Source organism: Podarcis cretensis (genome assembly GCF_951804945.1).
Source record: "Podarcis cretensis genome assembly, chromosome: 11".
Classification (NCBI taxonomy): domain Eukaryota; kingdom Metazoa; phylum Chordata; class Lepidosauria; order Squamata; family Lacertidae; genus Podarcis; species Podarcis cretensis.
The window spans coordinates 12,077,851-12,105,013 of record NC_137180.1 but is presented as its reverse complement, the minus strand read 5'-3'; the positions used below and the strand labels follow the sequence as shown (position 1 = coordinate 12,105,013).

General features: G+C 41.6%; 1 protein-coding gene and 1 long non-coding RNA gene across 3 annotated transcripts in view; one reads left to right on the top strand and one right to left on the bottom strand.

The window, feature by feature from the left end:
* Positions 1-24,570, top strand: part of MFSD14B (major facilitator superfamily domain containing 14B) — a 37,774-nt gene extending 13,204 nt beyond the window's left edge. The window contains exons 4-13 of one of the 2 annotated variants that reach the window (XR_013843540.1): positions 1,174-1,301; positions 1,558-1,672; positions 6,478-6,687; positions 8,814-8,927; positions 10,724-10,795; positions 13,613-13,725; positions 15,469-15,566; positions 17,954-18,111; positions 21,107-21,713; positions 21,943-22,080. Coding sequence is in view for 1 of the 2 variants with exons in the window: in XM_079995619.1 (XP_079851745.1) it covers positions 1,174-1,301; positions 1,558-1,672; positions 6,478-6,687; positions 8,814-8,927; positions 10,724-10,795; positions 13,613-13,725; positions 15,469-15,566; positions 17,954-18,111; positions 23,034-23,237 (1,212 nt within the window). In the remaining variant the exon portion in view is untranslated. Of the gene's footprint in view, positions 1-1,173; positions 1,302-1,557; positions 1,673-6,477; positions 6,688-8,813; positions 8,928-10,723; positions 10,796-13,612; positions 13,726-15,468; positions 15,567-17,953; positions 18,112-21,106; positions 21,714-21,942; positions 22,081-23,033 lie in introns of those variants that run through there. The other variant, XM_079995619.1, reaches the window with a different exon arrangement.
* Positions 22,390-23,027, bottom strand: LOC307226889. Its single transcript, XR_013843660.1, has 2 exons — positions 22,890-23,027; positions 22,390-22,684 (listed from the first exon to the last, which is right to left on the bottom strand). It is a non-coding gene; the product is annotated as an uncharacterized lncRNA (long non-coding RNA).
* Positions 24,571-27,163: the final 2,593 nt, after the last annotated feature.

The following is a 27,163-nucleotide window of genomic DNA, read 5'->3' as shown; positions in this document are numbered from 1 at the left end:
AGTTCAGACACTGTATAGAAAGTGGTTAGAGAGCAGAAACAATTGGGAATTGGGAGTCTAAAACATCTGGAAGGTACCAGTTGGGGAAGGTTGACTTAGTGGAACCTTGAGACTGGTATGCTACTTAACTAAGGCTTGTGTGGATTTCCTGCCAGACAATTAACAATAATCTGGTATTGCAGCAATGTGGAATGGATTTGGCAGACTTTATGCTTTAGAAGTCTGACAATTTCTCTCATGCTACTTTGTGCTCCAGAATGTAAGCAGATGAATAGCTGCTTTGTCTCCCGGGATAATTTATGTTGTTGTTCTGTGCTGAATATATTTTTCATATTGACATTCATCAGATTTGCACTAAAGGGAAATGGTTCACTCTTTGTCTTCAAACAAAAAATGCAGCCCAGCAGCTGTAGCTGCCATTTTTTGATAGGATGGTTTGAGAAGAAATTTGGAAAATGTTAAGGGATAAAGGTAGATTTGGAGTTGACCCATTATTAGTGTTAAATTTAAGTGTTTTAATATAGTAGAACTAATATATTAAGTGATTTTACAGTAAATTCTTGGCTGGAATGGGGCTATGAAAATCTAATCCCTGCACATACTTTTAAATTTGGAACTTGTGGTTGGCACCCATGAGTTTTTAATTGATTATTTGCAAATCAGAAGGGGGTCTCCCATCTCCAGTTACAATTTATCCTCATTTTTGGCAGCCTTTTTGTCCTTCGTATAATGTGAATTTTGCTTTATGCATGTAGCAATCTGTGGCTATTGTGACCTTTATGAAACTCTAAAATGCAATTTCTAGTTGGGAAGAAATTGCATTTCTCATTCAGGATCAGTACATATGTTCACTAAATCAGCACTTGCTTAGCATCTTCACCTTTGCCTTTGAAACAGACTTATCTTACTCTTCCAGAGTACTGTGAGATTGCACAAGTGTTTAGTGCAATATTGTTGGCATGCCTACCATGCATGTGCTTCCCCCCCCCCAAAAAAGAAAAAATTCTACCTATGTTTCTGATTGTTCTCTTTCTCTTTTAAATTATGCTATATAAGAAGACACAACCCAGCATGTATAGCTAATTTGCTTATTACCGTGTTCCTCTGAATAAATTGTAGATTAAAGATAAAAGGACCAAAAATGCACTAAAAGCACTTCTATTTCATTCTTAGGGGTTTTTATCCTTCCTGAGTGCTCCACTGATTGGTGCTTTGTCTGATGTCTGGGGAAGAAAGTCTTTCCTCCTTGTTACAGTTTTCTTCACTTGTGTCCCAATTCCGTTAATGAAGATAAGTCCATGGTAAGTGGTACAAATGACAGTAGGTGTTTTTGGTGTATGAAGGAAACTAGAAGAGATAAATCACTTTTCTCTAGTCAATTATCTCAAGTTAGGGTTCAATTACTCCTGCAGGGTCCAAGTGTGTCAAGTCTGTTCTTTTAATTGGGTTCTTCAAAATGGAATGCTTAATTAAAGGTTGTAGAGTGATGATACTCACACAGTTTTACAACTATCAAATAATCTTTGCATAGTTACATTACACCTTTCTCCTTTGCAGGTGGTATTTTGCTATGATTTCGGTTTCTGGGATTTTTGCTGTTACGTTCTCTGTGATATTTGCTTACGTAGCTGACATAACACAAGAGCATGAAAGGAGCACTGCATACGGACTGGTAAGACGATTTCTGAATATATTTCTGATGCTTCGGCAGTCATATATATTGGTAGTCCCTCATTTTAAAGATACTACACTCACTGTGTTTAAATAAGGCACATCCGGTTATTTTTGGGGTTGAGAAGATAGGCTTATCTTGCAGCGGTGACAAAGTCAAGAAAAGATGATGTGTTGGAGGGGGGAGAACAGAGTCTTAGATTTCTTTATTCCTAGACACTCAGCCGAGAAACCGTATCCTGCACAGGTGGAAGGTTGAGCAGTCATCTGTGTTAATTGTAGGTATCCTGTATCAAAAGACGTAGCTGGACCAGGTTACTTAATGGATTGTTTGAGCTCTGATTCTCTTGGTAAGGCATAGCAGGAGTTTAGTTTATTACTAATTGCTGAGTCTGTTGCTCAGCATGGCAGCTTAGGAAGGGAGGATGACATTAAGACAGCTTGTTAATCTGACATGCTAGGTAACATTTCTTTGAAAGTACCTTTCAGTATTCTGGTTTCTTCCTGGATGTAAAGGCAGTATGGGCGGTCATCTCTTCCTTAGGTTGTGCCTCCAATAAGGTTGTCAGTGTAGGTTTTCATTAACAAAGGGAGGCTTCTTATTTTCCTGCCTAGCTGGGATAGGCAGCAATTGACCCCTAATAAGCATCTAATCCCAGAATCATAGAATCACAGAATTGTAGACTTGGAAGGGATCCCGAATATCTCTTGCCCAACCCCCCACAATGCAGGAATGGCTTTGAGTAATGATAAAGGCGCATCTGAACATTTAAAAAGATCTGAACCAATAGTGGAATATTAATGGCAGTTGACTTAAGTCAGAATTCCCTCTACTGAGAATCTCCAGTCTCAGCCCAGCAGGTGACTTGGTGTTTCCTTCCCTGATATGCTATACTTGCAGGGGCTACCAAGGGTTAAAACTGGGCTATTCCTTCTAATTCAGCGCTTGTGCTTGTATTCCTTTTTACACGCACTGAGTGAAAGCGTGATTTTTAGAATGTATGTCTCTCTGAATAATAATAATAATAAAAGGAATAGTAGGTGAATTTCCATAGTTTCTCATAACAGCAACACAGGTATTACCACTTCCCAGCTTCCCCCTTGCAGTATGTACTGAATAGTGATAGGTGAATTACTATGGGATGGCAGTTTCATAGTGGACAGTCTTCGTTGCATCCAGTGAAGCCATCCAAAAAGCGCAAGGACTTCCACCTGAGCAGCAGGATGTCCTCTCATCATGTGCATCCTCTCTCTGGTGTGCTGGTTGAACCCCTAGAACAAATTGGGATGGGGTGGTAAGGAGACAGAGAGGAAGTCCCCTTGTGATTGTGTTAGATACAACCCTGAATTGCCAAGATACTGTAATACTCTTTGGATGCGGTCTTCTATGAAGTCATTTCCTCTGCTGCTTCATTAGTAAAGAAGTACCATGGCAACCTCTGAAAAATAGAGTGCTTGCATATCTTGCACCTTGCTAAAAACATTTTTGAAGTGTTAAGCTGAAGTGGTGATGAAGGAGGAAGGCATCTGTTAGACAATTTCTTTTTGTGACTTTTAGACCTGCTGCCTTGCAGTTTCTTATATTGATGGGTTTTGTGGTTTTATTATATTATTTTAATTATACACTGAGCCTAATTGGGATGTGTTTGAAACCCACCCTGGAACCATTTAGTGATGGTTTCAAATACAAATAGAATATTCTAAACTTACTAATTTATTTACTATGTAAGCTTTGACTGACAGATTCACTGTTGTTGAACAGACATGTTTTGTGGCATAAAAGTAGTTCTAGATTTCTTTTAAAATAAGGATGCGTACTGTTAAGGTACGTTCTCAGGGTAGTTGTCTGACATTTCTCGGTTTACCAAGCCATTCTTTTAGCCTCGGGTGCCAGCTTCCTCCCAGTCATTAACTATCAGAGTCTCTGCGTTTTAGGAGATAAAGTTGGGTCACACTGGCTAAACCAGGGTTTCCCAAGCTTGGGTCTCCAGCTGTTTTTGGACTACAATTCCCATCATCCCTGACAGCTGGTCCTACTAGTGAGGGATTATGGGAGTTGTAGTCCAACAAAAGCTGGATACCCAAGTTTGGGAAACCGTGGGATAAATGTACACCTCTTTCCCCCCCAACCTCCACTAGTGTTAAAAGCTACTGTCTCAACAGTTCAAGGAAATAGAAATAGTTGTAGTTCAAATGCAATTTGATCTCATTGCCAACTTCCCTCTAAATTTAAAACATGGCCACCAAGTGGCAGATATTGATGTGGAATACCTGGAGTGAGGCATGGTCTACCAGTCAGCTGCATAGCGGGGGATGAACAAGACAGTGTGTGCATACAGAAGATAGATACGAGGCAGGAGGGGTTTCACGAACATAATGAAAGCACATTTGCTGCACTGTGCAAATGTGTGTACTAGCTTGTTTTGGATTCGAACACTGCTGCCCGTGGATCAGACAGAAAGGGTGTGTGTGAGTGTGGGAAGGGGAATGGGTTAGATAATGGAAGGAAGGATGGGAGGAAATTGGGGTGGGAAGAATAAAGTACAAGGATGAATCACAAGATAAAATTAATTTAATCCTAGCCTTGCTTATTTAAGTCTTCCTTTTGAAACTGGTGCAATATTGTGTAGCCTCTTTAGTATAAAAATTAGATAAAATAGAAATGGTTTGATTAGGTTGCAAGCCTGTGCACACTTATCTAGGTGGGAATATATCCCATTGAACTCAGTGATGCCAATGTAACATATTGGTAGACTTGTAGGATTTCAAGGTCATATGCTTAAACTCCCACCATCTCTGAGCATCGGCTGTGCTGACTGGGGCTTATATGAGTTGTCTAAAACATTTGGTGCATACCAGGTATGGGAGGGCTGATCTGTATAATGAATTTTTTGTGTGAAAACATGCAGAGATTTTAAACTAATTTATTATGTATATGATTATCCTGAAACTCAATATGCAATAAAATTGGGTTCCGAGTTATCTTCAGTCCAAGTGCTGACTAGGTGTGGTGAAGGGTGCCCAAACAGCATGCAGCGTATTGGGCCCAGAAAATGCTGTTTACATCCCTGCATAGCTGTGTTCAGATAAACCACTGTAGGAAATAACAGTTCATAGCAGCATCGTACAGTTGGGCGAAAGGGATGGTGTTGAGGAGAATGGATAAATTCTAGTCCTGACAAAATTTAAGCTAAAGACATAAAGGGAGTGAGGGAAAGAGACTAGGGAAAAAATACAGAGCTGAGTACAAGAGTAGAGACATTTAAAGGCAAGAAGTTCATAGTAAATGTGAAATGAAAGACTAATCCAATATAAAACAGAAAAGTGGAAGATGTGATTGAAGCTGTGTGCAGAGCAAATGAGGCAGGTGGCAGAATTATGAATAGAAGATACCTTAAAACAGCTGAAAGGGCCATAAAGATGAGCATTGCAATAATCCAATTTAGGAATGATGAAGCCATAGTGAGGATTTCAAAAATATAAAAGAATGAAAAGTGCCAACTCTTGGGTAGAGGGTTGAATCTGAAAAAGATGGATCAGATTTGACACCTAAGTTATTACCATCATTATTATTAAGGGCATAAAACTCTACTGAGCACGGTATAAAGAATAAAATACAAGCATTTGTCAGTGGCTTAACAATCTTAAACACACTTGCGAATAAGAAATAGTGATACTACCAAGAGACAGAAGGGGGATAAATTGTTCTATAAATGCTCTGAGATGTTGCAGTCTAGTTGCTTAGGGCTGCTAGATTTATTATGTATTTTTAAAACTAGTCCCCTGCCTTTCTACTTAATCCCCTAGCTATTCAGAGAAAGCCAAAGAGCTGAGGTTAGAGTGGAAAACACTATTTGCAACTACCCCCAAACAGTTTAAAATAAAAATGAGCATGGTTATAAAGCAGCTTGAAAATCGCACCCCCAATGTGTAAGTAGTATAATTGAAAAGTTTTAATGCTTTAGGCTTCTGGGATACAATTTTCTGTCTTCCTCCAATTGCCAATAGGTCTTAAAGGCAAAGTGGAATCTAAGAGACATGTACCCCTCCCCCCCAGCTCAGTTTTCCAGCTCAGTTTAGCTGTGCTGCACTCATGTATCCCATGGAAAGAAATGTTTGGTATGGTCCTTGGCACCTAAGATGTAGACGTTGTGATGGTGCTTCTTAATGCTTCTGTAGAGCATCAAGCCTGGCAAAGCTTCATGCCTATCCTCAAGATCAGGGTTTCCCAAACTTGGATCTCCAGCTGTTTTTAGGACTACAACTCCCATCATCCCTAGCTTGGAGGACCAGTCGTCAGGAATGATGGGAATTGTAGTCCAAAAAAACAGATGGCGAGCCAAGTTTGAGAAACACTGCTCAAGAGTCTTCAGTGTAGCTATTGTTAACGTCATAATTTCAGCAGCTCACCTTAGTAGGTAGATATTTCTGTCAAAATTCATGGTGACAGAAAAGGCCGTGGGCAGTACACAAAATGTAGTTCTCTAAGCACAAAGACTTTGGCTGCACAACGGAACATCCCTCCCTCTCCATCCCCTCTCCTCCCCCATAAATCTCTTCTGGGTGTTCCTCTAGCCCTCCGGAGAAGGCCATGCTGGAGCAGAGTGGGGAATGTTCCATTGAGCATACAGAAACCTTTGTGCTAACAAAACTGCTTCATTGAATACCACTCTTCTGGTACTCTGTTGCAGGAATCGGGATTTGGGAGATAGTCCATTTGAGATAGTTCAGGTTTCAGTTGGTGAGGAATGTTAGGTTGTGCATGGGGTCATAACTAAGCAGTAAAATCCAATGTCTTCTTTTTAGGTATCTGCAACATTCGCAGCCAGTTTGGTAACTAGTCCTGCCATTGGAGCACACCTGTCTACTTTATATGGAGATAACTTGGTTGTATTAATTGCTACAGTGGTGGCTGTTGTAGATATATGTTTCATTCTACTCGCTGTACCAGAATCTCTACCTGAAAAAATGAGGCCACCTTCCCATATATCATGGGAACAAGCAGACCCATTTGCAGTAAGTTACTCTTTTTTTGTTCCTTCTCCTTTATTAGTCATCAGTGTGATAATGGTGCTAAATCTAATGCAGTCTCCAGAATCAGAAGCATAGTGTCCTGATTATAGGAAGTAATAGTTCTGCTCCATTATGATCTAGTTAGGCCTCATCAGGAGAAGATATAGGAGACCTTTTCTCTGTTGCACCAGGCACCAAGACTTGCCCCAAGCGGTAGAAATTGCAGAGAAGGAAGTTGCAGCTAAACATTAGGAGACACTTCCTAATGGTAAGATCTGTTCAGACTGCCTCAGGAAGCAGTGGGATCTCCCTTGCTAGGGGTATTTGAGGCTAGTGGAAGCTGTATCTCACATTGCATAACCAGCATCATTACAGGGGTTGAACTACATGGATCTCCAAAGGCCCGTCCAATTACTATAATTATAATACTTTTGGTGAGTTGAAGATGCTTCATGGCCGCATGCATCTTCAGCAAAGTTTTTCATTCATTTCCTAAATCAGAATCTGATTATATATGCCTATAGTAGCTCTTTGAACCCTCACCCATGTCTAGGAACAACCCTGACTTGCCACACTTTCCTAATTATAATGATAGACCAGTTAATCATGGTGGTACAATCTTAACTCTGATGGAACCTTGTACTTACTAGTACAGGTTTGTTCTATTCCTAAATAATGCAACTGTAGGAATGTGGGAACTAGACAAGCCAATCTCCCTTCTGAAGAGAAGGTACTCACCAGGTAATATACCTGAGATCTCAGACCCTTGTGCCCTGACCTGAGTACCACACCCAAACTGAGTACCACAAATTTTAAGAATCATTCTAGCAGCTCCAGTGCTATCTTAGGGCTGCTACCCTGCCAAACCTCCCTTCTTTTACCTTCCCTGCACAGCTTGCCCTATGAGCTTTTAAGGTGAGTGGGAGGCGCTGCAGAGTTTAGTTTGCCAAACCATTATCTGAAGCACCTCCTTCCCTTTGTTAAACCTTGCAGCTGTGTTCAGCAAAGGGAGGAGGCACTTCTGAGAATGGGTTGGCAAACTGCTCTCTGAAGCACTTTCCCCTCTGTTAAACAGCTCAGTTAGGCTGCCTACCTGCCCCCCTTACAATTTTGCTTGCTTTCCCCACTGCTTTCTGCTCTGTCACCATGCTGGAGTTGGTGTGGCTACCTGTTGGCAGCCACCTGAACTGCAGCATGTCAACAGCATTGCATTTTTATGTATATAGCAGGGGTGGCCAACTCCTAAGAGACTGCGATCTACTCACAGAGTTAAAAACAGGCAGTGATCTACCCCCTTTTGGGGGGTTCAGGTGAAAGTTGTTGAGTTTTTTCAGGGAGGAGGTAAAATTTTCAGCTTTTTTTAGGGGAGCCACAGTTGTTCAGCTTCTTTGGGAGGAGCCAATGATCTGCCAGTGATCTACCGCAGATGTCCAGTGATCTACCGGTAGATCACAATCTACCTGTTGGACATGCCTGTTATATAGGAAGAAGTGAATAGGAAACAACATTATCAGTGGTTGCTATAGCCGAACTTCACCGACTTAGGAGCCTGAGGCCTTTGTTACTGAGCAGAATAGAATCAGGCTTTTGGAACAATCAAGCTATTCATTTGTTTAGTCAACAAAAGAATTACCGTATCTTTTGCTCTATCAGACTCACTTTTTCCCTCCTAAAAAGTAAGGGGAAACGTGTGTGCGTCTTATGGAGTGAATGCAGGCTGCGCAGCTATCACAGAAGTCAGAACAGCAAGAGGGATTGCTGCTTTCACTGCACAGCGATCCCTCTTGCTGTTCTGGCTTCTGAGATTCAGAATATTTTTTTCCTTGCTTTCCTCCTCCAAAAACTAGGTGCATCTTGTGATCTGGTGCGTCTTATAGAGCGAAAAATACGGTACTTTTATGAATTTGGATAGAGGTCCATCTGAATTCAGCATTAGGAAATTATCATGGAAACTCAAAAACAGGAGAAACAATGGTCCTGGAATAAAATCTGTTCATACTTTTTTTTAAAGCAAACCACAGATGGAATATATTCTGACAAATGCACTCATTAGTGAAAAATATCACCTGCTCAGAATGTAATAATCCTTTTCAGATGGTTCATTTTGACTTGCTTTACTTTTTTGACAGTCTTTGAGAAGAGTTGGAAAAGATACTACAATTTTGCTGACTTGCATCACTGTCTTTCTTTCTTACCTGCCTGAGGCTGGCCAATATTCTAGCTTTTTCCTATATTTGAGACAAGTAAGTAATTTAAGGTATTTTTTGAATATTGTACAAGTTGTTCTTGATAGATAAATTAAGAATACATGCAGGGAACAAATGAAGCCTTGAAAGTATCAGACATGTACATAGAACGTAGCTGCTGCATTTATTAAAAATATATAACATTTTTTTTCTGAAGAAAATAGCAAAGAAGTTTACACAGTAGTAAAATCGCTAAAAATACAATGAAAGCAAATTCGTAAAACTATAAATCAGTTGTGCCATACAGTTACAGCAGTTAATGAAATTTAACAGTGTAATCTAGAGTTTATTCAAAATGCCAGTCATTGGTAAAAATGCAAAGCTGTTTAAATAGCACAGTGCCAAAAATCCAGATTGCATGACTAATAATTGTATTATCGCAGTAGATCCCCACCCACCCCTTTTTAAAAGTAGGTCAAGAAGTTCAAAGGTAATTTCTGATTCCATATTGGGAACTTCTACTCAAAAGAAAGTTTCAAGCTGGGCCTTGAGATAACAAGGGGTTTTCGGGATGTGGTCATAGGCATTATTGACATATACCATATTATATGGGTTTTGTTCTGAAACTTATATGGGATGGATCCCAGCATTTTGTTTTTCTTATGAAAGGATCCCTTCCATGAGCATGGCTCTCCTGTTGACAGAGCAAAGAGTTAGGATCCAAGCCGTTTGGGTTTTTTCTTAACTATTTGAAAACACCCGGAACCTGCTCTGAATTGGCATGTTTCTGCATTTGTAAAACAAAACAAGCTTGGAATAATCTCCAATATTATTGTTAGGCAAAAATAAAGGCCCAAGGCTTTCTGTTCCTGGTAGGCGAAGCAAATGAACAGAACCCTCACATCTTCCTTGAACATCACTTAAGAGAAGATTTTAATTAAGCAGTATATAAGTTGTTTGCATAAAAATAAATAAAATCCCTCTCTGCTCCTCTTTTAGATAGAAGAAAAAGCTTAATATGCATGAATAATGATCCAAATGCAGAGAATTGCATATGTGACAACGATGCATTTAACTTCATGTTGATGTGTTTGCTCCAAACTAGCAGATCCGTGGGGGCATATTTTATTAGTATAATAAAATTAAGGACCAGAAAATGATAAAGGCACACCAAGAGGATGGGAGATACACATAGCATCTTAGGTTGCATATGTAGACATAATGTTTGATTGCAGGTTAAAAAGTAGACCTAAGCAGCAACTGCTGATAGACATATCCATTAGCTTGTTCAGGATACAGGGAATTAGCTCATGTAACTGGGTAGAAAATAAAAAGTACACCAATGGAAAAGTTAGATTGCCTTTTGTCAAATTAGAATTGGCCCATGGCAGTTTGTTTTCCTGCATGTTTGCTGTAAGGCTGTGATCTTGTATACACCTGGGCATTCCTGATAATGCAAACACCATCCCCAGGTGTAGTTCAGTGAGTACGAAGGAAAATGCATGACTTAAATATGGAAGCATAATACATAGGTTGGTGGTTCTTTTTATTTCCTGTAAGAGAGTTCAGTATATAGTCTTATACTAAATATAACCTTAATGTCATGACCTATATTTGACTGGATGTTGATACTATATTTTTACCTAGTCTTGACTGCAGTCTTCCTTTCCCCACCCCAACTCTTATTTCCACCTCTGAAATCACTTTACCTTCCCGTCTTCCAAATTTGTCCTTACTGTATGAAAATCTACTGTACTGGGTTGCTTTAGTTTTGTAAGCTGCCCATAAATGTAATTGCTCTTCACTTACTGTTTCTTTGAACTTTACACGCGTTGTTTTTGTGTTATCTGCAGGTGATAAAATTCGAGTATGCCAGCATTGCAGCATTCATAGCTGTGATAGGGATTCTGTCTATCGTTGCGCAGGTAAGCATTTACAATCCTATGTCTTAGGTGACAGCTCATAATAAAAGGCAAATATTAATGATCAGGGTGATAAGTGATTTGCATATTAAGTACATAATGTGTTTTGTGGGAAGGCTGAGATAAAAAGGTAAAGGGACCCCTGACCAATAGGTCTAGTCGTGACCGACTCTGGGGTTGCGTGCTCATCTCGCTCTGTAGGCCGAGGGAGCCGGCGTTTGTCCGCAGACAGCTTCCGGGTCATGTGGCCAGCATGACTAAGCTGCTTCTGGCGAACCAGAGCAGCACACGGAAACGCCATTTACCTTCCCGCCGGAGCGGTACCTATTTATCTACTTGCACTTTGACGTGCTTTCGAACTGCTAGGTTGGCAGGAGCAGGGACGGAACAATGGGAGCTCACCCCGTCGCGGGGATTTGAACCGCCGACCTTCTGATCAGCAAGTCCTAGGCTCTGTGGTTTAACCCACAGCGCCACCCAATTTGCACATTAAGTACATAATGTGTTTTGTGGGAAGGCTGAGATAGAGGTGCGCAAATTGTGACTGAATTCTTGTGGCCTTCTTGCAGACCACAGGTGATTAAAAACAGTCTTGACATTCTTTGGGAGGAACAAAACTTCATCCATGAAACATTTTCTAATTTTCTGAGATTGTTAATTTGGGGTTTTCATCAGCTGTATGTCATAATCATCACAATTATAACAAATAAAGGCTTGACATATCTCGCTTTGCATGTCATGAGTCTATCTCATATATTAGTTTCACCTTTTAAGTTGAATTACTGAAATAAATGAACTTTTCCACGATATTCAAATTTTTTGAGTTTCACCTGTACAGTTCTTGAACATTCAACCAAGCCTGTAACTTTTTAATATGTAAGATACAATGAACCTAGATGCGATGTATGGTTTGCTGCCTAATGCTATATTCCTTTAAAAAAAAGAAAAGAAAAGAAAAGAGGGATCTTATTATGCATAAAGGTGTTCCTGCCTGGTTTCTGTTAAGGTTGTTACATTTCCAGCACCTTTTCAAAATGCAAGAACTTCTAGCTACAATAGAATGGTGTGCTTGTTTAAAGTTTGATGTAGACAGGGAGAACATTTTTTACTCCAGGTCTGAACAACATTGATACACTTCGGGTCCATATTAAAAAGTTTAAAAGTGTTAACAATCCTGGGACAATAACATGGTGTTTGGCCTGGTGCGGGAAAGGTATCTGACTGGTTTCCTGAAGAACATTTTTAAGCTGGAGTTCTGCTACTCAGAAGTCCTCTCCCTCTCCTTTTCATTTGAGTTGCAAAGCGGACGAAATGCCTGCCTTGGGTAGTAAGACTCATTTAGGGCCGAGAGCTGCACACACAATTTGACATCTGTTTGATGTGAGGCTGCCTTAAGAACCTGCCCTCCCCTAGATCCCCTGCATAGTTAGGGATTAGCAGTCCAGAACGGAAGAGAATGCGGACATAAAAACAGGATGGGGGCTGAAATTGCAGTGATTGGGAGTGCCAGGAAGGAAGGATGCGCATGAATACTGATGAAATCATTTTTCCGATTAACTGTTGAAGGAAGCGCTAGGGAAGGGGCGGGCAACATTTTGCTGCCAGTAGGTCCCGGATCTTCCCATTGGGCCAAATTTGATAGGAGCTCAGGGCCAGCCACCTGTCAATCCCTTGATATCACTATGATGTCAGGTGATGTGCTTTGAAGTCCCAAAAGTCGCAACAAGCGAGTGATTTTAAAGGCAAAGGGTTTTTCCAGCCATCCCTCCACCCCATCACCTCCTGTTTGTGGATGCTTTCAGACAACCCTTGTGGTCTGTTGCAAAGAACTATGCAGGTTTTAACTGCTACTCATCGGCTAATGAGAGAATCTTACTATCTATCCTTTACTGAGAGCAGGATATGCAGCCAGTGTTGGATTTAACCCTGTCTTCCTGCTAATCAGCTTATGTCACCAGTCATGTCAGCTGATTAGTGAATGGGTGGGCATGTTTTGGGGAAAATGGATCCACAGCCCAAATTGGATCCATTAGCTCAAGGGTAGGCAAACTTAAGGCCCAGAGGCTGGATCCGACCCAGTCGACTTCCAAATCCGGCCTGCGGACGGTCCAGGAATCAGCGTGTTTTTACATGAGTAGAGTGCATCCTTTTATTTAAAATGCATCTCTGGGTTATTTGTAGGGCATAGGAATTCATTCTAACCGCGCCCCCCCCAATATAGTCCAGCCCCCACAAAGTCTGAGGGATAGTGGACTGGCCCCCTGTTGAAAAAGTTTGCTGACCCCTGGCAAGTCACGATTGGCCTGCAGGGCACCTCTGAGCTTTGGTGACAGTTAAGAACATGCAATTTTGAGTAGGAAATCCCCAGTTCAAATTTTGCCTCGGCTGTGGTTTCACTGGGTGGAATTAAAGCCCTTAATTCTTTTGAGTAGATATTCATACGACTGCGCTGTAAGTGATTAATTTGAAGCTTTGTGCTTCTAATAGTTTCTTGTTTAAAAAATGTATGTACAGTGTACCTCGGGCTACATACACTTCAGGTTACAGACTCCGCTAACCCAGAAATAGTACCTCACGTTAAGAACTTTGCTTCAGGATGAGAACAGAAATTGTGTGGCAGCGGCAGCAGGAGGCCCCATTAGCTAAAGTGGTGCTTCAGGTTAAGAACAGTTTCAGGTTAAGAACAGACCTCCGGAACGAATTAAGTACTTAACCCGAGGTACCACTGTATTGGTAATTAAATGTTTTTTATTATAAATATACAGAGAACTTTCCAATTTTAAAGCTTTTTCCTACATTATTTATTATCTTTTTTTGTAGACTGTTTTTCTCAGTATCCTAATGAGGTCTATAGGAAACAAAAATACTGTGCTCCTTGGCCTTGGCTTTCAGATGTTCCAGCTGGCTTGGTATGGATTTGGTTCCCAACCTTGGTAAGTGCAGTAATGGCAGAATAGCCATGTCTCTGCCTGCTTGCCTCAGTGCTCTTTCTAATTCTTTTACTCTTGGGTGTACTTTTATCTTTCAAATTGCTGCAAGTCACCTTGGGTGCCTGTTTCGGCTGGCAGTGGGATCAGTAATGGCAATGTAGAAATACTTTGATTAATAAAAAAAATGGGGTTTTTCCCCAAGTGCTGATCTGAACTTTCTAAACCAGTATTCCTCAGCCTTTTCATATCTGAAAATCCTTAGTCCCCGTGTGCATTTGTCGACCTACATCTTAAATCTTTTCATAGGGCAGTATCCCATAAAGTAATTCCATTAGCTCAATAACTTTTGGCCCTACAGTGGAACTTCCTCTTCCTCTCCTGTCCTTTTCCTAGATTTCTTCCACTCCCTCCCCAGATCTGCTCTGGAGGGTTGGAGGAAAACCCAGAACAGATTTAGTGGATATGCAGGGAGCGATACTAACTGATCTACTTCACTGGATACCATCCCCTATATTTGTATGGTGGTAGAGCTCTTTAGTTTTAGTTGGATCAGAGATTGGATTACATTAGATAATAATGACATTCTAGACTTGGAGAGATGGAACAACAGATATGGCTGGCATGCCTATCTAATTTACAATAAAGTGGCGGTGCATAAAGAATTTCTAAGTCATGTAATTAGATATTCGTTATATAAGGTCTGGGTGAGACATAGAAGGTTGTTAGAACCGAAAACCCCGTGGTGGGTTTTACCATTGGAAGAAAAACACGACAGGAAGATTGGCGACATACCAGCAGCTCCTAAAGCAGGAGCAGGGCCAATTAAAATTAAGACCATACGAAGAGGTGACCCAATACTGCACCACATGGTTACAATATCATCAAATTGCCCAAATATTTAATCAGGACAGAACTCTTGTGGCCCTCTTTTGGTCTGGCTGCAATTAGTGGGGTCGCAAGCCACACAATGAAAAGCATTGTGTTAAGACTAATGGATAAATATTTCCGTTCCTTTAGCCATTCTACTGATTTCCACCTAATTTGCAAGTTCACTTTGTTACCACACTTCTTTGTGAGTGTTTCATACTGGTGTGATTCATGTCTGCTTTTTAACTTCGGATAATGCACAACTACTGTCCAGTTTTGCCTTGCTATGCTGTATTTTTACCCAAAAGCTCTTGCTTGTAATGATAAGATTCTTTATACAGGCATTGACATTCCTGTAGAGTATGTTATACTCACTGGCTGTAGCAATTATTTACTGTATTTTTTCGTGTAGAAGACGCCCCATGTATAAGACGCTCCCTATTTTGGGAAATTCCAAATTAAGAAAACACCCCTCATCACTACCTGTGTATAAGACGAACCCGAATTTCAAACCAAATTTTTTGGTAAAAAAAACCCCATGTCTTATTCACGGAGAAATACGGTACTTGGCCACAGTTATTGTGCAAAATGAGACCACCTTCTGAGTACTATGGACTCCGCTAGCAGCCGCTACTGGTGTGGGGAAACATGCTAACTGATGGTCCTGATCCATTTCAGGGCTGCTAATAATCACAGCTAGTGGGATAATAAACTTCCCCTGGAATGTAGCAAAGCCTCATGGCAACTGTACCATGTAGTCTGACTACAATTCTAACGCTTCCAACATGGTACCCCAAAAGCTGGAGAGCTAGTTTCTGTTTCTGCATAGCTCCTTCATTACGAATGACGTAATGGCTTTGCTTTGTGTCTTGCTCTCAGGATGATGTGGGCAGCTGGAGCTGTAGCATCCATGTCAAGTATTACGTTCCCAGCAATCAGTGCTCTTGTGTCACGAAATGCAGACTCAGACCAACAAGGTGAGTACAGTGATTTTGTTTTTCATAGAATTGTAGAGTCGGAAGGGACCCCATGGGTCATCTAGTCCAGGGGTCAGCAACATTTTTCAGCAGAGGACCGGTCCACTGTCCCTCAGACCTTGTGGTCGGCCGGACTATAGTTTGAAAAAATAATGAATGAATTCCTATGCCCCACAAATAACCCAGAGATGCATTTTCAATAAAAGGACGCGTTCTACTCATGTAAAAACATACTGATTCCCAGACCATCCACGGGCCAGATTGAGAAGGCGATTGGGCCGCATCCGGCCCCCGGGCCTTAGGTTGCCTACCCCTGATCTAGTCCAACCCCCTGGAATGCAGAAATATGTAGTGGTCCCATAAGGGGATCAAACCAGCAACCTTGGCGTTATCAGCCCCACGCTCTTACGTTCTAGGAAACCAAGTTCTGTGAAGCATCTTCCATAGAGCTATTTTCTTTCCAACACCAGCATTCAAACATTTACCTGTGCTTCAGAAAACAATTTGCTTTTGGATGTTCACAGTACTCTAGGCAAAGTAAGTGGTGGTATTATTGTTCTTCACAAATTATGATTCTTTTTTTATGCTGAAGACACACAATTTTACCCTGGTCTTTGACACCTGAGAATACATGTTTACAGGACCGTCTTAATTCCTGTAACTAATTCGTTTTAACTGTTTATAATTTTATAATCTGCTCTGAGGAGCTGCCGCTGAAGGACAGGTAATAATAATAACAAGTATAATAGTACGCAGACTTTGGTACAATTTCCATGGAAGATTGATTGTGGTAGATTATTTTTCTCTTCCAAAAGTACTTTGACCGTAGCTGAGACTTGTTTCCAGAACTGTTCAGTATTAGTGATGACTAATTAAAATATACTCCTTGCAAATTTGGTCTCACAGGGCCAGCAGGAAAGTGAGAATCTTGCAGTTGGTTATTCCAGCCTCTTTCCTGGCCCAGTTGCAGGCTCTGTGTGAGAGATTATCTGAACAGGACATACAGATTTGGTTCCCTTTCCTGTGTAGGATATCTACAGTTTTTGCTGATTTGCCCAGAATGGGGCTATATTTGTTGGCATTAACATGAGAAAACATGACCCTTTAAAAGTAATTTGAGTGGGTAAGTGCAAGTCACAGCCGAAGAAATCCCAAAGTTCTTCCTCTTTTTTCAATTAAGAATCCTTTGAAGTATTTTTAGCAGTTAGGAAGTTGATGTTAACACCCTCTAGTGGTGTTTTGAACATGTGACAGGTTAGCATTTCTCAAACAGTGGATCAGGACCCATCAGAGCGCCTTAGGCCACTTTTTGGTGGGCCTCTGTGCCACAGTTTGCTCAGTGCATCCACACTTGCCTGCCCCATCTGCTCACTATGCCACACAGCCTTTTAATCAGACCAGTTCTGACTCATTTCATGCTAAGTAAAGGTGGTTGGGAGACAGAGAGAAGTTTAGGGAAGGGGGATGGAAGGAAGGTCTGTCTTGAGCAGCGATGGCTGGAGGAGGTGTTGAAGGAAATAAGATACAGATAAAAGATAAATCTTTATTATAATTATTCAGAAATAAACCGGGAATAGAAATGAAAGGGACAAGAAACAAAAGCAGTAATAGGTGGAAGAAGTGATCGTAAAAGGACCCAGAGAGGAGGGACACAAGGAATGGTGAGGTCTTGGGCTGCAACTGGGGGTGGGAATGTTAAAGGAGACTGGGAGAAGGTATGACAAGAGATGGGTGTGAATATTTTTGAGCAGCATGTAGAGATAGAAAGGGGAAAGCCTCTGCATCAGCAAATTCTGCCTAAAATGAGGCAGCTAAGTGACAAGACTGACCGAGCAAGTGTCTGTATTTAGCCTGAGGGAAACTTTAGTCCGAGGTATGGAGGACATTGCCACAAGGAAAATGCTATGGCAAAGAATTTTATGTTTTCCAAAGATTAAATGTGGGCAATAGAAAGTGATGCCAGCCAGCTGATTATGCCAAACTCCACATCCATCGACCACCATTTTGCGGTTCATTCCTCCCTTGCACTGCCATTTTGTGATTGGTGGGCTTCAGTAATTTTCAGTTACCTTAAGTGGGCCCTGGGGGCCAGAAAATCCGAGAACCCCTGGTTCAGAACTTTCCTCTTCCTTCATTGAAACAAGTAGACTAATACAGTCATTTTGGAACAAGGAAAGTTCTAGTTTGTGCTGTTATTTTGAAGTTCAGTTTATCCTCCTTAAACTATTTTATTGAAACTGATCAGTTTGAAATAAGGCCAGCCTGTTAACTGCACGATAGCCTGAAAGTACAGTAATTAAACGGCAAGCTTCCCAGTTTTTGCATCATTTTAGAACTGGAGTCAAGCTCATGGAAATTATTTCTCCTGTTCTCTTGCTCTTTTACAGGTGTTGTCCAGGGGATAATAACTGGAATCAGAGGCCTTTGCAATGGTCTTGGTCCTGCTCTCTTTGGCTTCATATTCTTTCTGTTCCATGTGGAGCTCACCGAGTTGGCGCCTGTCCCAGATCCTGATAAAAAAGCAATGCAGGATCCAAGCGATGAGGTAAATTATTGTAAATCATAACTTTTAATAGTGCTTGATCAAGGCACCCCACTTATTTATGCAGTTAAATTTCCTGGTAATCACCCATGCTGCTCATACTACTATTAGACTTGTTAGTCACTTGTTAAACAAAGTTGTCAAGCGACTTAGAACCTACAGTGGTGCCTCGCAAGACGAAATTAATTCGTTCCGCAAGTTTTTTCTTCTTGCGAGTTTTTCGTCTTGCGAAGCACGGTTTCCCATAGGAATGCATTGAAAATCAATTCATGCGTTCCTAGGGAGACCGCCGTCAGATCAGGTCTGGGGACACTCTGTCCCCGGACCTCTTCTGAAGGCTGGCAGGGGGAAGAAAAGCCCTTCTCCCGCCGCCAGCCTTCAGAAGCAGAGCGCCCCTCGTGCGGGGCAGACATTCGCAGCTTGGGGAGCCCTGCAGGACTTCCCCGCAGGGCTCTCCAAGCTGCGGGTAGGGGCAGCAGGCTGCTATCCGCAGCTTGGAGAGCCCTGCGGGGAACTCTTCTGAAGGCTGGCGGGGGAGAAGGGCTTTCGTCTTGCGAAGCAAGCCCATAGGGAAATTCGTGTTGCGAAGCCGCTAAAAATCGGAAAACCCTTTCGTCTTGCGGGTTTTTCGTTTAGCGAGGCATTCGTCTTGCGGGGCACCACTGTATTTTAAACATTTTAAAATACGTTACAACATTGATACATCCACACAGAAACACATACATAACAAGTAAGCAAAGCAACCCGCCCTCCCCATAGGTGAACCTCATGTTATATATGCTTTTCTTGCTGTATTTAGGTACCGAGTAAAAGTCTACGTAACATTTCACGTAATGAAATCTTCTGGCTTCCAGCTATATACAAGATAGCAATTTCTAGGCTTCATGGCTGCTTAGAGGGTGAAACGTGGAGTAAATCTACAACTGGAATATCACTAGATGGGTCTGCCAGTAGTTGGATATGATTTCCTTGCAGTGTTTTACAGCTGTGGCAAGTTACACACCACAAATTTCTCCTCTTTCACCACTTAACAGAGCAATTCTGTACCAACCGCTTCTATTTAAAAACCTATTTTTTGAAATCTCTTTAAAATAATGCCAGTTGAGCATACAGTCCATTCAGGTTGTAAATGCTTGGTTTTTACAATTGTAAATGAGACCCTCTGCTTAAAATACACAACACCACCTTGAAGAACAAACTACTGGAACCAGTTAAATCAGTGTTTTTCAACCTTTTTTGGGCAAAGGCACACTTGTTTCATGAAAAAAGTCACGAGGCACACCACCATTAGAAAATGTTAAAAAATTTAACTCTGTGCCTATATTGACTATATATAAAGTAATTCTCTTGAATAGGAATCAAATAAACACAAATAAAGTATTTTATAATTACTTTATTATGAAATAGTAAGTAAACAGAAATATGAAAAATTATAAAATACTTTATTCAGTGCGCAACCTGGGCCTGTTTGGCTGAACACAAAGCTGATATTCTGGCTGGAATCGAAGAAAGACACACACGTAGCTCTTTGTCGAGTCACGACGTCTTCTTCTCTCCGCTGCTGCGCACACTGTGCTCGGGCGGGAAGGAAGTCGGAAGATGATGTCCTACTGTGATAGGTCCAGGCTGGAGTCTGGACCAATCACAGCCCGGACATCAGAAAAGTGGCAGGTGTCCCCCTGAGGAGCGCCAATCGGCGCCCCTGCTGGCCGAGGGTGGGGTCAACCCCCCCCCCCACACACACACCCCATATCCAGGACACAGTCCGGTGCCTGCCTAGTGGGCGAAAATTTGACTTTTTTTAAAAATAAAAATCTTTCGGATTTTTAAATTTTTCCCACGACACACCAGGCAACATCTCGCGGCACACTAGTGTGCCGCGGAAGAGTGGTTGAAAAACACTGAGTTAAATGATTATTCCCCATGAATTGTACACAGTGAAACCATTGCATGCACAGAACAACATCTCCACCCTGCAAAAATTTGCTCTGGCGTTGCTCTATTTTGTCCAGTCACTCCTGAAATTATTGTGAAGGTTGCCTTGCTTTTTGAAAAAAATGCCTGTAAGGATATTAGAACTTCCTTATGTACATGGAATTAACAGCAACGGTGGCTGAGTTTTTGTGAATAGTATCTCTTAGAGTGGTGAATGGCACTATTTAGCGGGAAGAAACTCCAATGAAAATCCTCACTATTGCATTTATTACATGACTGTTTTTGTATATATTTTCAAATTTTATATATGTATGTTTTATGATGGCCCATATTTGTAATGCCTAATAAAGTTTTGGCATAGTAAGTATGTACATGGAATGCTTTCACTTACAGTGGTACCTCTAGTTACGAACTTAATTCGTTCCGGAGGTCCATTCTTAACCTGAAACTGTTCTGAACTAGAGGTGTGCTTTCACTAATGAGGTCTCTTGCTGCTGCAGTTGCGCCGCCAACACACAATTTCCGTTCTCATCCTGGGGCAAGGTTCTCAACTTGAGGTACCTCTTCCAGGTTAGCAGAGTTTGTAACATGAAGCGTTTGTAACTTGAGGCGTTTGTAACTCGAGGTACCACTGTACTCCAAAACTGCCTCTTCTGAGATTTCATTCAGTTCCATGAAAAAGAAAAGGTTCTTTAGATAATGCCCATATCCTTTAAGAACTAAGTGTGAAAGCTTTTGAGAAATAGAATATCGAGACTGAAGATTTCTTTTCCCATTTGTGTTTGTCGACTGTGTTTAATGGGCATTTCATTGTACCCGCCCACCCAACCTCATCACCACAGTTAATCTATATTTATGTAGTTTACTCTTTGCTTGTGTCCTTGGGGTGCTTTGTAACAGGGTTGTCAGAATTTCCACAAGGTTATGGCCGATTCAGCACCTCCGTTGATAGTCCTGTATTTTCGATAATTTGCGTTTTGTGCTGTATGCACTGCTGAAGCCTGCGACAAAGGCTCTCGAGTGAAACATTTTACAAGTGCCCGAGTTTCATATTCTTCATCAGTGCTGATACGGGTGTAATCCTTTTACACTGCAGCACTGGGCATGTCTACTCAAAAGTAAGTCTGATCAAGTTGAGCAGCTGGGTAGGCTGGCATGCTTGAGTTTAATCCCGTGGTTCAGACAGCCACTCTCACTTGTGGACCAGCTTCTCCCTTGCAGGTTCTGGACAGGCAATCTTGCATGTTTCAGCTTCCTCTTTGAGCATGCTCTTCTCAGCCTCCTGCAAGCCAAGGTGAGACACAAATGTGGGTTGTTTTCTGATTAACTTGGATGGTATTTGAAACCCCACTTCCAAGTGCTGCCTCCACTGTACATGACATCAGACAAGAGATCTCAGCCCTCTTCTGGGTCAGGGAGGATGCAGGGCAGCGGAAGCCACAAATATTTGAGTAGATGCCGAGGCCAGCCGAAATCTCTGGTCTCCTAGCCTTAATTTTTTTTTTTTTTTTTTTGCCAATATATATTCCAATATTAAGTTACTCCTTAACTTAAAGAAAACAAAAGAGATCATTGTGGACTTTAGGAAATGTAAATTGAATATTCAACCACTTATTATTGAGGGGAAGTGCGTGGAACAGGTCTCAGTGTTTTCGATTTCTGGGAATGGAGTTGAGAGACGACCTAACCTGGGGAGAAAACAGCAAAGACCTGGTGAAGAGAGCACAGCAGAGGTTATATTTTCTGAGAATCCTCCGGAAAAACAATCTCTCAAATGCCTGTTGATGGCATTTTACCATTGTACTGTGGAGAGTGTATTAACTTATGGTCTGTGTGTGTGTTTTGGGAGCTGCACGGCCAGGGAAAAAACAATGCTATCTAGGGTTGTAAAGACTGCAGAGAGAATAATTGGGTGCACTCTTCCCACCTTAGATCAAATCTATGCTGCCAGGTGCCATAAGAAAGCGGCAGAGATAGCACAGGATAGTACGCACCCTGGAAATGATCTCTTTCAGCTTCTGCCTTCTGGAAGAAGGTATAGGGTTATAAAGGCCAGAACTAGCCACCTGAGAAACAGTTTCTATGCTAATGCAATTCTGGTTCTAAATGCAGCATAAGGGGTCTCTATAGTATAGTGTATTTTAAAATGGGGTTTCAGAGCTTTTAGGGGTTTTTGAATGTTTTACGTAGTTTTGTAGTAGTTTTATGTAGTTTTTATGTAGTTTTACGTAGTTTTGTAGTAGTTTTGTAGTAGTTTTATGTAGTTTTTCAATTTCATTGTTCTGCATGGGACAATGACAATAAAGATATCGTATATCAATATATTTATTTAGCACTCTCTTCCCCCCCCCCCAATAAATTTTTATTATTTTCTTTACACAGTCATTCTTACAATACATTATTCAACATATAAACCTTTTTGATCTGCCGAGCTTACGACTTCCCTCCTTCCCTTCAGCGCCCTTATCAAATCCAATTGCGTATTTTAACTTTTTACATCTTATCTACATTGTAGGAATTACTTCAATCCTGCTAATGTCTTTTAAGTTTTTACAGTTATCCTTTAAGTATATAATAAATTTACTCCAATTATCCTGGAATTTCTGGTCGTCCTGATCCCGAATCCTGCCGGTCAGTTTGACTGACTCCATCCATTGCGTAATCCATCATTTTCGCCTCCAATTCCGCAATAGTAGGAATGGTTTTCCTAGCCTTACCAAGGTGTACTGCAAACAGGTGTCACCCAAGCTTTATTCCTTTCCCACCCGAGCATCCTTGTGTCCTTGAGGCTGGATTTCCTCTGCATTGTCTGCAGCTATGAGCCCTACATTACTCTGGTTTTCTACTTCAGCTTCATTGGTAAATCAGTTCAGCAATCTGACTAAAAACTGGTATCTGTAGGCAAATAGGAATGCTTGGACCCAGCTTTGCACAGCCTGAGTTATTCCCCATAAGCCTGTTCATTGTGGTTCCTTTCTCTCTCTCTGCAGAGTTCGATTATTCCTGGCCCGCCATTCCTGTTTGGAGCATGTGCAGTCCTCCTCGCTTTTCTGGTTGCCTTATTCATCCCCGAGCACAGTAAAGCCAGCAGTACCAGAAAGCACACCAACAGCATCAGCAGCATACAGAGCACCAACCCCGACCGAGGCAGCGACGAGGACATTGAGCCATTGCTGCAGGACAGCAGCGTGTGAGAGCTAGATTTTCCGAATGTTCATGTAGTCTGCAAGCAAGCGAAACCCACGCACTGAGCTCTGAATCCAGAGCAGGACTGGAGTGAGCTTTTGATTTGTCAGAAGCTTTGCACATTTCACTCACCTAAGGTTTGCTATGTTGGTGTCCATGGATGTCCCATCGGGACTGATTTAACCACTTTTCTTTTTTTTTAAAAAAAAAAAAATAAGAATTCAACGCAGTTATTTTTCTGTATCTGATTTGGAAATGCTATCAAGCCCCGCACCGGACGGAATATGGAATACACACAGTATCTTGGAAAACCTTCAAACAAAGTGGAACTTACTGAGTACACAGATTCACTGTGAGCAGACCACAGCCCCCACCAATTAGAGAAAAGTTACTTCTACTGACGGATAAAGATAACAAAAACCCTTCGCCATTATGTTCCTACATTTCTAATTAATAGGCTGCCTGGTAAATTGAATATTGTGTTAGAAGTGTTAAGAGAATTTCAGCTGTTGAATATAGATTCAGGTTTTGGTTTTTTGGAAGACTTCAACCCTCATTCCCAAGGACTCTTAACCTGTATGTCAGGAGCTCCTTTGGAAACCTTAAAAGGGCACATGTGCTTTCATTGATGGTTAGTAATGCTCACTGAATTAGGTAGCACTACCAATGTAGCCAGTTTTGACATAGAGGCTAATTAACTGGATGCTGAGGCAATTTACATTTACTTGTGTGTATTTATTGCATCATCTATCACTTTTTATCTGCCGTATGAAGCACTCCCCCTCCTGTTAATTTCACTCCTGCCTTAACTGCTACTTAGTGTGCATTTGTTACCAACTCTTATTTAGCCTTCATATCAAACTTCGGAAGAATTTCATGGGTTATAATTATGAAATGCCTCTCCCAAAGAGGCCCTAAAGATGGTTTAGTTTGTACAGAGTATCATGTTATAATTTTTAGAGACATTTTATTAAATTGCACAGATTTCTATGTATTTTGCGGCAGTGGAAATGGACCATTACACACACAAAAACTAACCAAGTACTCTTAAGAATGTTTTATATGTATTGAATATATGTAGATATTTGTAAGAAGTTTTACTTTTTCCAGATAAGGTACTGTGTAAATCTTGTATTTATAAATGTAATGATGGTGATGGATATACAGCTTTTATAAAGGATTGTGTAATGACTGAACAAAATAAATATATATATATATTTTGAAACTTGTTCCGCCTTAAGCAGAGATAACAAACCTTTTGTACTATGCAGTTTGGTTTTTAAGTTAAAAAGCTTCCTAATGCATAATAAATTTGCAACCTATGCTATATATCTACTACAAGCGTGGTTTTATTTTTATTCCATATATTTTCTTCCAATACTGAAGCTGAGTTTGAATTATTTGTAGCACATTCTTGGCTAATGCGTTACTGCATATCAGTCTGGGGATACCCAGCCAGATGGGTGGGGTATAAGTAATTAATAATAATAACAATAACAGTAATTTATCATCTTAACCCTGAACTTCTTTTCTCCCTACACCCCTATGATGGCACTGATACATCTGTAAGGATGAGCCAGTCAACAATTGTTCCCTTCCCTTCACACTTTTGTTCAGCATAACTAGTATCAGGTAAACAGGGGATCTCAGAGCTGTCAGTGAGCTTTCGCAAGATGAAAACAAGATTGTGTAGGTCTCTCAGCATAAGTGAGGTCTAAGAAGAAGTACCCCCGTGTGCCTGGAACGGCTCACTGTTTCCCTGGCCCTAGTTGCAAAGTGAAGAAGTAGAGAAGACAAGTTACCGTGCTTCTGCATTTCACAAGCATTCTTCCTCTCGCTTTGGTTATCTTGTGGCTAAACTAGCTCAGAGTTCATTTGGTGATATGCATCCCAGCGCTGATGATTCTCCATGTCTACAGCTCAGAAATCTCAGTTGGCAATTCTCAATATGTATGAGGCCAGAAATCCCTGTGTCCATTATTTTCACTGTTGATACCTTAGACCAGGGGTTGGCAATGTGGGGCCCATGGGCCAGATGCAGCCCACGAAGACCGTTTTAGCGGCCCGCAAGCTGCCACGAACCAAGCTGCCAGCTCGGCGAGTCCCCCGCACGCTGTGCTAAACCAGCGCAGTGCGGGGACTCGCCAAGTAGTGCCAGAAATTGCGCATGCGCAGATACAGGAAATCACGTCAGCTCATGTACAGACGCGGGAAAGCGCTTCTGCACAGGTGCAATTTCCGGCGTCTGGGCATCCGCAAAAGAGATTTCCGGCGCTGCGGACATTGCAAAAGCGATTTCCGGCGTCATTCTGCACCAGCCCAGCCCACAGATAATCTCTGTGGGAGTGATCCGGCCCATGGCCGGTAAACCTTGCCAATCCCTGCCTTAGACCCAGATACTGTGTTTCCCTGGTACAGGGCACACAAGACGGCCTACAGTTGCAAGATGAAAACTTGCTCTAAGCTTTTCTGCTGAATAACGGTGCCTTTTGGAGAAGTGCCTCCTCTACATAAGGTATAGTAAAGTGCTTTGAGGCTGGAGTGAGAGCATTCAATAAAATTACCAGCATGATTAGAGATGAGGGTGGCGCTGTGGTCTGAACCACTGAGCCTCTTGGGTTTGCTGATCAGAAGGTCGGCGGTTCGAATCCCTGCGACGGGGTGAGCTCCCATTGCTCGGTCCCTGCTCCTGCCAACTTAGCAGTTCAAAAGCACACCAGTATGAGTAGATCAATAGGTACCGCTGAGATGGGAAGGTAATCGGTGTTTCCATGCACTCTGGCACTTGTCACGGTGTTCTGTTGTGCCAGAAGCAGTTTAGTCATGCTGGCCACATGACCCGGAAAGCTGTCTGTGGACAAACGCTGGCTCCCTCGGCCTGAAATCGAGACGAGCACCGCAACCCCATAGTCCCCTTTGACTGGATTTAACTGTCATGGGGTCCTTTACCAGTATGACTAATCCAAAGAAGCTGTATGATTGTCATAGTAGCTTTGCTTTACTCTGAGCTTATATCCAGTCTTTCAATTCAAAATACATTTCCAAAAATTAAACCGCATAAGAAGTAAATACAACAATTAATAGAATAAAAAAAACAGTTACAACAATTCTACAGGCAACTAAGAGTTTAAAAGCCTTGAAAAACAAAAACCTTCACCTGGTGACAAGGTATTTAGAGATGAGCGAAAGAGATTTTTCTCAAAAAACAAGCTCATCATCTTGATCTGCTGCAGAGCACATCCCAGCTTCCTGTGCCAAGCAAAAACAAAAGCTTGTAATGGGTTTGCTAAAGAAAGACAGTTGAAATCTGGAGAAAGAAGCTGGAAGGCTATCCTGGAGCCACACTCCAAAAACAGGAGATGCTTTATGCTGAGAGAAATGAAGATTGCTAAGTGCTTCAGTAGGGAACTAATATAGAGGTAAATGGGACGTGGGTGGCGCTGTGGTCTAAACCACTGAGCCTCTTGGGTCGGTGGTTCGAATCCCCGCAACAAGGTGAGCTCCCATTGCTCTGTCCCAGCTCCTGCCAACCCAGCAGTTTGAAAGCATGCCAGTACAAGAAGATAAATAGGTACCACTGCGGTGGGAAGGTAAACGGTGTTTCTGTGCGCTCTGGTTTCTGTCATGGTGTTCCCTTGTGCCAGAAGCGGTTTATTCATGCTGTCCACATGACACAGAAAGCTGCCTGTGGACAAACACCAGCTCCCTCGGCCTGAAAGCGAGATGAGTGCCGCAACCCCTTTGATTGGACTTAACCGTCCAGGTGTCCTTTACCATTTTACCTTTATCCAATACAGAGTAGATTTAGTTGGATTCTTTTTCCTATGGATTCATTTTACTCTTATGATTAAACGTTCGAAAAGCTTTAGAATTAATTTTACTTTATTTTTCTTAACGATGTGTTTAATGATTTTTCAAAAACAATAGACACATA